A 12,184-nucleotide genomic window follows, 5' to 3' on the forward strand; every position below is an offset into this window, starting at 1 on the left:
ACTACACACTACACCTACACACACACCTACACGCTACACCTACACACTACACCTTACACCTACACACTACACCTACACACACGATACACTACACACACACCTACACACATACCTACACACTACACCTACACACACACCTACACACTACACCTACACACACATGCACTACACCTACACACTACCCCTTACACCTACACTACACCTACATACACCGATACACTACACACACACCTACACCCTACACCTACACACACACACCTACACACACCGATACACTACACACACCTACACACTACACCTACATACTACACACCTACACACTACACCTACACACTACACATACACACTACACCCACACACACACCTACCCACTACACCTACAAACACACACCTACACACTACACACTACACCTACACACACACCTACACACTACACCTACACACTACACCTACACACACACCTACACACTACACCTACACACACACCTACACACTACACCTACACACTACACATACACACACCAACACACACACACCTACACACTACACCTACACACACACCTACACACTACACCTACACACTACACACCTACACACTACACCTACGCTACACCTACACACTACACCCACACACCTACACACTACACCTACACACACACACACCTACAAAAACAGTAATACGATGACCCCAAAGCATCTCCCCTTCGTGAAAGCTGTTCCTGTGCCCCCCCCCCCCCCAGATACCAAATACCCCCCCTCCCCCCCACTGCTTTGATGACTGCCGTGTGCCCCACACCGTCGCTGCAACAGGTAGCGGTCACGCCGTCCGAAATGTCAGCACGTTTGCGACGTACGGCACGAACGAGGGAGGATTTGGGATGAAAACAAAAGCTTCTCCTGGCTCAGCAAGTGTGTGTGTGTGTGTGGGGGGGGGGGGTGTTGTCGCCCACCAAGGCCCCCCGCCACGGCCTCCGACGGCATCCGACGGCCTCTCCCGCGGCGTCGGAGGCACCGGGGATTCATCCCCGACCACGCACGTCCCCACGAGGATTCAGCCGCACGCGCGACGCGACGCGACGGGGGTGTGGATTGACGAAGGGCGTCCGTTTCAAAACAACAACAACAGCAGCAGCAGCGGCGGCGGCGGTGGCGGCGGCTCAACACGTCCGTCAATAATTGGACAAAACTGATAAAAAAAATAAAAAAGTACATCTCGAATTTTCTATTTGTTTACGCATTGCGCTTTCGAGAATAGCGGCAACATCACCCATTAAACACGTGTATTTTTAGAGCCACACCGTGCCTGTTTACGGGCGTGTCGCCTTGTTGTCGCTGCGGCTGCTGTTGTTTGTGCTCCACTGCCAACGCAGCAGCAAACAGCAGCGGCGGCATCGCCAAACGATTTGTTCCATTCTGAAAAGGCCTCATGGACATTCAGGATGACGGACATCCGAGACACGGAGCCGGCCACCGCTCAGAGCCCCGGTTTGGATTCCGCGCCTCCTGTGGTGAAACCGGGTTCCTGTAGTGCGGTGAGTTGATGGTCTCAGCCGGGTCACCAGTGACTCACACGGAGACCCGTAGACTCACACAGAGACCCATAGACTCACATCGAGACCCATAGAGATCCATAGAGTCGCATAGCGATCCACAGACTCGCATAGAGACCCAGACTCACATAGAGATCCATAGACTCACAATAGAGATCCATAGACTCAAATAGAGATTCACAGACTCATAATAGAGATCCATAGACTCGCAAAAGAGATCCACAGACTCGCATAGAGACCCATAGACTCACACAGAGACCCATAGACTCACATAGATACCCATAGAGATCCATAGAGTCGCACAGAGACCCAGACTCACATAGAGATCCATAGACTCACAATAGAGATCCATAGACTCGCATAGAGACCCAGACTCACATAGAGATCCATAGACTCACAATATAGATCCATAGATTTGCATAGAGACCCAGACTCACATAGAGATCCATAGACTCACAATAGAGATCCATAGACTCGCAATAGCGATCCATAGACTCGCATAGAGACCCAGAGACCCACATAGAGACACATAGACTCGCAATAAAGATTGATAGACTCACAATAGAGATCCATAGACTCGCAAAAAAGATCCATAGACTCGCATAGAGACCCATGGACTCACATAGAGCCCCATAGACTGGCAATAGAGATCCATTGACTCGCAGAGAGCCCCATAGACTCGCATAGAGACCCATTGACTCGCAATAGAGATCCATAGACTTGCATAGAGACAAATAGACTCACATAGAGACCCAAAGACTCACTTAGAGTCCCATAGACTCACATAGAGTCCCATAGACTCGCATAGAGACCCATAGACTCGCATAGAGACCCATAGACTCACATAGAGCCCATAGACTCACATACAGACCCATAGACTCACATAGAGACCCATAGACTTACATAGAGACCCACAGACCCGCATAGAGACCCATAGACTCGCATAGAGACCCATAGACTCACATAGAGATCCATAGACTCACATAGAGACCCATAGACTTACATAAAGACCCATAGACTTACATAGAAACCCATAGACTCGCATAGAGACCCATAGACTCACATAGAGACCCATAGACTGGCAATAGAGATCCATTGACTCGCAGAGAGCCCCATAGACTCGCATAGAGACCCATTGACTCGCAATAGAGATCCATAGACTTGCATAGAGACAAATAGACTCACATAGAGACCCAAAGACTCACTTAGAGTCCCATAGACTCACATAGAGTCCCATAGACTCGCATAGAGACCCATAGACTCGCATAGAGACCCATAGACTCACATAGAGCCCATAGACTCACATACAGACCCATAGACTCACATAGAGACCCATAGACTTACATAGAGACCCACAGACCCGCATAGAGACCCATAGACTCGCATAGAGACCCATAGACTCACATAGAGATCCATAGACTCACATAGAGACCCATAGACTTACATAAAGACCCATAGACTTACATAGAAACCCATAGACTCGCATAGAGACCCATAGACTCACATAGAGATCCATATACTCGCATAGAGTCCCATAGACTCGCATAGAGACCCATAGACTCACAAAGAGTCCCATAGACTCACATAGAGACCCATAGACTCACATAGAGATCCATAGACTCACATAGAGACCCATAGACTCGCATAGAGACCCATAGACTCACAGAGCCCATAGACTCACATAGAGTCCCATAGACTCGCATAGAGACCCATATACTCACATACAGACCCATAGACCCACATAGAGACCCATAGACTCGCAATAAAGATGGATAGACTCACAATAGAGATCCATAGACTCTCAAAAAAGATCCATAGACTCGCATAGAGATCCATGGACTCACATAGAGCCCCATAGACTCGCAATAGAGATCCATTGACTCGCAGAGAGTCCCATAGACTCGCATAGAGACCCATAGACTCGCATAGAGACCCATAGACTCACATAGAGCCCATAGACTCACATAGAGTCCCATAGACTCGCATAGAGACCCATATACTCACATACAGACCCATAGACTCACATAGAGACCCATAGACTTACATAGAGACCCATAGACTCGCATAGAGACCCATAGACTCGTATAGAGACCCATAGACTCACATAGAAACCCATCGACTCACATAGAGACCCATAGACTCACATAAAGACCCATAGACTTGCATAGAAATCCATAGACTCACATAGACACCCATAGACTCGCATAGAGACTTGTAGACTCGCATAGAGATCCGTAGACTCGCATAGAGACCCATAGACTCACATAGAGACACATAGACTCACATAGAGTCCCATAGACTCGCATAGAGACCCATAGACTCACATAGAGACCCATATACTCACATAGAGACCCATAGACTCGCAATAGAAACCCATAGACTCGCATAGAGACCCATAGACTCACATAGAGACCCATAGACTCGCATATAGTCCCATAGACTCGCATAGAGACCCATAGACTCACATAGAGTCCCATAGACTCACATAGAGACCCATAGACTCACATAGAGACCCATAGACTCACATAAAGACCCATAGACTCTCATAGGGACCCATAGACTCACATAGAGTCCCATAGACACATAGAGACCCGTAGACTCACATAGAGCCCCATAGACTCACATAGAGACCCATAAACTCACATAGTGAGCGATAGACTCGCATAGAGACTTGTAGACTCGCATAGAGATCCGTAGACTCGCATAGAGACCCATAGACTCGCAATAGAGACCCATAGACTCACATAGAGACCCATAGACTCACATAGAAACCCAGAGACTCACATAGAGACCTGTAGACTCGCATAGAGCTCTATAGACTCGCATAGAGACCCATAGACTCACATAGAGACCCGTAGACTCGCAATAGAGACCCACAGACTCACATAGAGACCCATAGACTCACATAGAGACCCATAGACTCACATAGAGGCACATAGACTCACTTAGAGACGCATAGACTCGCATAGAGACCCATAAACTCACATAGAGACCCATAGACTCACATAGAGACCCATAGACTCACATAGAGATCTATAGACTCACATAGAGACCCATAGACTTCCATAGAGATCCATAGACGCGCAATAGAGACCCATAGACTCGCATTGAGACCCATAGACTCACATAGAGACCCATAGACTTGCATAGAGACCCATAGACTCAGACAGGGACCAATAGACTCACACTGACAGACCCCGGCTTCATGACAACTCAGCCTTCACGAGACTACGGGCGGTGTCTACGCAAGTCTCAGGGACATCTCGTAGGACAGACATACGCAGACACCCACAGACGAGGAGGAAGACCCACAGACTGATACACCGGGGGGGTGGGGGGGAAGGGGGGGGGTACCTTGTCTCCCTTGTCGCCCTTCATCCCCCGTGCTCCTTCCGCCCCCTACGGGAGAGCGGAGAACAACATCAAAAGGAAAATACAAAACACACCACACACACACAGAGAGAGAGGGAGATGAAGATTCGCCACCCCCCCCCCCCCACCTCTCTCCCGCGCGTAGCCTCTGGCAGGCAATTGGGGCAAGTGCTGTTAGCGAGTCGCAGAACCTATCAATGTTAGCACGTACAAAGACAAAAGTGCCTTATATAGCCTCTAACAGGCTGCTGGGGCAAGTGCTGCCCGCGAGTCCCAGCACCTATTAATGCTGCAACGTACAGAGACAAATGTGCCCCGTGTAGCCTCTAACAGGCCGCTGGGGCAAGTGCGTGTCAGCGAGCGGCAACGCAAGGGGGCGCTGCGGCAAGCAACTGAGCCCCGGCCGCCTTTGTCTCCCCCCAGTGCCGACGCATGACACACCGCGCCGGGCACTCATTTGAGGCCTGAGACCGGGGTTCCTTCGCCATTGAACATCTTGGGCAGCTCGCCAGGATTGCTTCGAGCGGACGCGAGCCTCTGCCGACGGGAGACTCCGTTTGGCGAAACCGCTCCAGAGTTGTGCTCGCGTATGGAACCAATGCTGCCGAAGCGATGCACGCCCAAGCACAGGCGGGGTCGTGTGGCCGATGGGGTGTTCGCAAAAAAAAACATTTGTTGATTGGTTTTGGTTTTACTTTTAACGTGAAGGGACAGGTTTGGGAGGAAGGCATAGAGGACTGATTTGTTTTTATTTAGATTTTACACGTGGCGGGCTTTCACGACCAATATCATCCGCGATAGAGGTTTTGTTTTGGGGTTAGACCTCGTAAATATGTAAATGTGTCATTAAACCTGCCCCCACCCGACGCAGCCAATTAGTAGTGTTTGTCACGTAAACAAAACGTGTGTTGGAGGGAAAATCCACAACATTTACCGTCAATGGATTTGCTCTGCCACACAGCGGTATGTTGGAGAGCAAATCCACAACATTTACCATCTGCGGTGCCAACCAAGTTCAACACACACACACACACGTAAATATTTCTGATTATGAAATATAAAACACATGCTCCATCGTTTCGGCTGCAATGGCGCCGAGGCAATGCGATCGAACCGGCGACCTCCGGATCACGAGATCACTCGCCACCGCCTCGGCCGGCGGCGTCCGTGTTTGCGTGTTCGCGCACACGCGTTTAAACTAACGTACCTTCACGCCGCGTGGACCCGGGTAACCCACGGGGCCCTGGGGACCCAAAGGGCCCTGTCGACAGAGAGGCACACGGCACACCGAGCAGCATGAGTGAGACAGGCAGGCCAGTCCAGTGAGGGAGCCCTCCCTCTCGCTCTAGCGAAGTTGACACAATCGTACGGAGTTTCTCGAGTTCCAAGTTTCGAAACGTTATTTTTGTCTAACCGGGGCGGGAGAGTCGGAGGGACCGGGATTAGAACTTGAACGCATTCGTCTGCCAGGGCACGGAATCCCCATGGTCTCGCGATCTGCGGCGCGGTTCTAACATCTCGCTGCGGTGGCTAGGAGATGTTAACTCCAACGCCTGGTACGCAGGAGGTCGTGAGTTCGACCCCGACCCCCGTGGTAGCGTTTTTTTCCCTCCGCTTTTAGAATCGATGTGCGTTTTGAGCAGCGGTTCTTCTTAAGCTGGAGGTGCACGCTGCACCCACTGGGGGTTGCGAGATGCCCTTTCTTGGGGTGGCGAGACATGGCCAGAATGTTTTTGGAAGGTACTGTAAATCATTGAAGACACAAATTAAGCGCGGGGGCACGTAACGCACAACTTACTTTATTTCATCAAACCCTATGTACTTGTTAACATTGCAAATGTTTCACCGATTGAGAACCAAGGGGGGTGGAAGCCTGCAGTGAAGGTCGAGACCCACTGGTTTGGAGGATTTGGCTGCCGCTAGAAAATTTCCACACAACGATGATGATGATGATGAGGCGCCATTGTTCGTGATGGCCAGGTCGCTTCTGGAAAAAAGAGCGACGCAGCTGAAGTGGGCCCTTACACCTGGTAAAGTAAACACAACGATGTTTATAGCTTAGTTTGTAGAAATATGCGAAATTGGAAAAGCGTGGTCTCTGATGCAGGGACCACCCCCCCCCCCCCCCTTGAAAAAGACGTCACGACATTCCCATATCTGTCGATGCCTTATCAATACCCTACCTTATTCATAGCCATCGATCCCTTATCAATACCCTACCTTATGCACAGCCATCGATCCCTTATCAATACCCTACCTTTATTCATAGCCGTCGATCCCTTATTAATGCCCTACCTTATTCATAGCCATCGATCCCTTATCAATACCCTACCTTTAATAATAGCCATCGATCCCTTATCAATGCCCTACCTTATGTATACCCGTCGATCCCTTATCAATGCCCTACCTTATTTATAGCCATCGATCTCTTATCAATGCCCTACCTTATTTATAGCCGTCGATCCCTTATCAATGCCTTACCTTATTCATAGCCATCGATCCCTTATCAATGCCTTACCTTATTTATAGCCATCAATCCCTTATCAATGCCCTACCTTATTCGTAGCCATCGATCCCTTATCAATGCCCGACCTTATTACAGACCAATTCAGACCTTATTGGTCACCCCGTGCCCCTTATAAATCTCAACATCCATCCTACGGAGTCCCATGATCACATTTTGTGTGCCTGTGTTGAAAAGACTGTTCGCCGTATGGACCTGAAAACTCATTGTCCCTGTACAAAAATACGGGGTAAACCATGAGTTGACACGGTGTGCATTATTTTGCGTCCGCTCTTGAGTGACGAACCCACATCGAAGTAGCATTATTATGATTATTACGACGACTACTACTGCTACGGTTATGAGCACATTGACCAGGGCGGCCGTCGGATTAGAACCGCCAAAAAAACCTCCGAGACAAGAGCGGCCGAACGCGTCACCGCAGCGGGGGGGGGGGGGGGGGCCGTCAACGATCATCCTATTTTTGTTGTTGTGCTTTCGGTTGCAACCGTTGCGGTCAAAGCGAAATAAGTATGCCGGCGGTGTTCCCCAATTAACTCCCCTTAAAGTGACTTCGTTTGCATATGAATAGCGGTGATTTGTAACAGAGCCAAGGAGGACTGTGGCCGAGGTGGGGGGGGGGGGGGGTTGGTGGTGGAGGTGGCAGAGAGCTGCGGGTTAGGAAACAATAAAAGTTTCATCCGTGGTAAGAAGCAAGCCAACGTGTGCGTGACCGCACGCACGAACGGACGGACGACTCGTGTTCCCCGGGGACGGGGGCAAGGAACGGCCGATCGGCAGCGGCGACGACGCGAGAGGGAGCCGTCTCGATGAGTCGCGTACAAGCGAGCAGGCACTTGTCGTGCGGATAGCCCTGACCCCCCCCCCCGCCATAGCAACGTGGAATTTCCGCCACTGGGATCAGGGCTGCAAATGGGAGATGTGCACGCCGTCCCCTCCTTACCAGCTGTCCCTTCTCGCCCGGCAGTCCTTCTTTCCCAGGGTGGCCCTGGCACGCACGCACGCATGCACGCACGCACACACACACACACAGACACGCACACACGCACGCACAGACACACGCACGCACACACATACACACACGCACACACACACGCACACACGCACGAACACAAAGGTCACCCACAGAGCCTTCGACAGACCGTCGGGGCGAGCGCCGCCCGCGAGCGGCGCCCGTGAACGCCGCTCGCGGCGAGCACAGCGACGGGTGTTTGCCATCACCACGCACTCCCCCCCCCCCTCCACCACCCACCCCGGCCACCTTTGTCTCCCCAGTGCCGATTGTTTACACGCCGCTAACCAGGTTACTCGTTCGAGGGTTCACGAGCTCGACGAGCACCGTCCAACGACGCGCACCGCGTGACGCGTTCGTGGCGGGCGAGGGTCGTCAGCTGTGATCGGAGCTTCTCGTTTCGTCGAGTCGCTTAAACAACGACAAAAAAAAAACCGGTGCCGCCCGTGGCACGGCGCCCACCGCGGGGGAGTCGAGAGCGAGTTGAGCAAGAGGGCAGCAGACGGGGCGGAGAGGAGCGGGCATGGGGGGGGGGGGAGGAGAGCGGGCAGCGAGATGCGTGGGAGAGGGAACGGAGGCCAGGACGGAAGTCTCGCAGACGGGCAAAGAGGGGGAGGGCGGGGATCGAGATGGAGGAGCAGCAGCAGGGGGAGAGAGCGGGGGGAGCATCGGTGCAGGGAGGGGAGCAGGAGGGGGAGAGGGAATGACCAGGGCCAAGACGTCAGGGTTGATGAGAGGCTGATGGTGATGAGAAGGTAATGATGATGAGAGGGTGATGATGGTGATGATAAGAGGGTGATGATGATGATGATGAGAGGGTGATGATGGTGATAATTATGCGGTGATGATGATCATGATGAGAAGGTGATGATGATGATGAGAGGGTGATGATCATCATGAGAGAGTGATAATGATGATGATAGGGGAGGAGGAAAGAGCGAGCGGTAGCAGTGAGCTGCACCGAGCGGGCAGCGTCTGTTTTCACAGTGGGCGGGGTTATGGAGAGGGGTTCAGAGTGGGGGTGGCCACACAAGAGTCACGTGAGTTTTGAGAGACTTGCATAGAAATTCAGACTCACATAGAGACCCATAGACTCACATACGAAGCCATGGATTCACATAGAGACCCACAGACTCACATAGAGACCCATAGACTCACATAGAGACACATAGACTCACATAGAGACCCATAGACTCACATAGAGACCCATAGACTCACATAGAGACCCATAGACTCACATAGAGACCCATAGACTCGCATAGGATCTCACCATTTCACAGAGACCCCTGAGACTCGCATAGGAACTCACGGATTCACATAGAGACCTACAGACTCACACAGAGACCCTTAGACTCGCATAGGAACTCACGGATTCACATAGAGACCCACAGACTCACACAGAGACCCTTAGACTTGCATAGGAACTCACGGATTCACATAGAGACCCACGGACTCACATAGAGACCCTTAGACTCACGTATTAACTCACTGTTTCACATAGACATACCCACAGACTCTCACTCACGGATTCACATTGAGACCCACAGACTCACACAGAGACCCCTTAGACTCGCATAGGAACTCACTGTTTAATGTAGAGAGACCCACACACTCACACAGAGACCCCTTAGACTCGCATAGGAACTCACTGTTTAATGTAGAGAGACCCACACACTCACACAGACGGATTCACATTGAGACTCACGCACTCACACAGAGACCCCTTAAACTCGCATAGGAACTCACTGTTTCACGTAGAGAGACCAATAGACTCTCACACACACACACATCTGGCGAATACGTGAACTTCTACAGGTGAACGATCGAAAGTGGGCAATGGCCCGCGGTTTTTGACAACGCTGATGCTGGTGGGCGGTGTAGAAATCCACTCACGGGAGGCCCGTCAGATCCCGAGAACCCGGGCAGCCCTGGTTTCCCAACAGGACCCTGAGTGGAGAGGGAGGGGTTGGTGGGAGGAGAAGAGACAAAGATGTTACGTTCAAAGTGTTCGGCCCAGAATGACACTTAGCCAATGCTTAGCCGGCACCGCTGAGATCCTGGGTTCGAAGGGAGGGAGATACCCATGGTTAAAACCGAGTTCTCAAGTGTAGTGAGTTGATGGTCTCAGCCCGGTCACCGGTGACTTAGAGACCCATAGACTTACAAAGGCACCCATAGACTCACATACAGGCCCATAGACTTACACAGGGACCTATAAACTCCTATATAAACCCATAGCCTCACATACAGGCCCATAGACTTAGGTAGGGACCTATATACCCATAGACCCACACCGACTGAGCTGTGGTTAAACCAGATTCTCAAGTGTTACGAGTTGATGGTTTCAGCCCTGTCACCACCAGTGACTGAACGCACCCACAAAAAAAAGACTCTGGTCATGTAAAATTTGGTTCTTCAAATTAATTTGTCCGAATTCAAGCTCTGAGAGCCAAAATGTCGGTGTGACCGTCACACGCGACAAGCGGGTGCGGAAGAGCGTTGCCCCATACCCTGTGAACACGGAGGTCACTCGAATAAAGGGTTCTCAGAGGCAGCTCTGTGATATCCGCTTCCGCGGGCTGCAGTGCTCTCTGCAAAGGTTCTGAATGGATCCGTTGCGTGGTGACGCCATGCCAATAGCACAGTAGCGAAAGCATTAAAAAAGGGGCAAATTGTTTAGATTGGCTTAGCTCGCGATGAAAAAGAAAATGTAATCACCCTTTGGAGGTCACTCGGAGGTCAGAGCATTGAGCCGGGGGCACTGATTATCCTGGGTTCACGTTCAGGTTTCCAGCCACCGCGCTATTAAAACCGATTTGAGTTTTGCAGATCTAACAAAATATTATTTTGTTTCATTGTTTTATTCTCATTCTACGTGACTTTACCGAAAGAACCAAGAAGATGATTCCTTGCAGTCACGAAAGCTTTAAATCGAAATTTAGCGTGGTTTTATTTCATGCTAAAGGTTTTTTTGGTGAGATCGGGTGAATATAAATGTTGTGTCGTAACCCTCCACCACCCGACACAGCCAGTAAGGTTTGTCGCGTAAGCGACGCGTCCAATTACGTGACGAATCTCACTGCCCGTGTCAGGTGGTGGAGGGTTACGACATATTTATACTCACGTGATCTCACCCAAAAACCTTCATCGCGAATAATATTGATCGCCAAAGCCTCCCGCGTGTGGGTTTGTCTGTTTCAGCTTATGGCTTCGTTCTTTACGCGAACCAGCCACCCACCCACCGCCCCCCCCCTCCCTCTCCCCTCCCTCCAACGCGATTAAAGCCGCGGTGCGAGTTCGGGTGACGGGGCGGAGTTCCGAGATCTCGGTGTACACCGAGCCGGCGCCACCGGGGGAGGAAGCCAGCCCCGGCTCCGCTCCCGCCCGCGCCCCGCCAACCCCGACCACCGCTCTAGAGGAGCGGGTGACGTACCCTCTCTCCCGGTTGTCCGATGGGCCCCTGAGGTCCCGGCATGCCCTGCGAACACAAGAAAGGAGGGCGCGCGCACGGAACGCCGGTTTACGTTCGCTGCCCCGGCGAGGCTAAAGGCGCAGCCCAGCAGTTTCCTGCTCGTGCCACTGCCGGAGGCAAGGGCCTCCTCCTCCTCCGGCGGTGGTGACTGAGATCGGGGGGGGCGGGGAGGGGAGGGAGTCGGGGCAAACTGCGGCTCATGGAGCCGGCATGCGGGGGCTCTTCGAGGACCGCTTCGCGACGTCGTTCATTAC

General features: G+C 51.7%; 1 protein-coding gene across 5 annotated transcripts in view; it reads right to left on the bottom strand.

The window, feature by feature from the left end:
- The window catches only part of LOC116955358 (uncharacterized), a 378,574-nt gene that overhangs the window by 149,402 nt on the left and 216,988 nt on the right, over positions 1-12,184 (bottom strand). For all 5 annotated transcript variants that reach the window (XM_076053062.1, XM_076053060.1, XM_076053059.1 and 2 more), the window contains 5 exons: positions 11,892-11,936; positions 10,352-10,405; positions 8,390-8,434; positions 6,130-6,183; positions 4,905-4,949 (listed from right to left, as the gene is read on the bottom strand). In XM_076053062.1, the coding sequence (XP_075909177.1) occupies positions 4,905-4,949; positions 6,130-6,183; positions 8,390-8,434; positions 10,352-10,405; positions 11,892-11,936 (243 nt within the window). The remainder of the gene's footprint in view (positions 1-4,904; positions 4,950-6,129; positions 6,184-8,389; positions 8,435-10,351; positions 10,406-11,891; positions 11,937-12,184) is intronic.

This window comes from Petromyzon marinus, chromosome 59, assembly GCF_048934315.1.
Source record: "Petromyzon marinus isolate PM22_M1 ecotype Great Lakes invasive population chromosome 59, UKy_Petmar_22M1.pri1.0, whole genome shotgun sequence".
NCBI classification, from domain to species: Eukaryota; Metazoa; Chordata; class Hyperoartia; order Petromyzontiformes; family Petromyzontidae; genus Petromyzon; species Petromyzon marinus.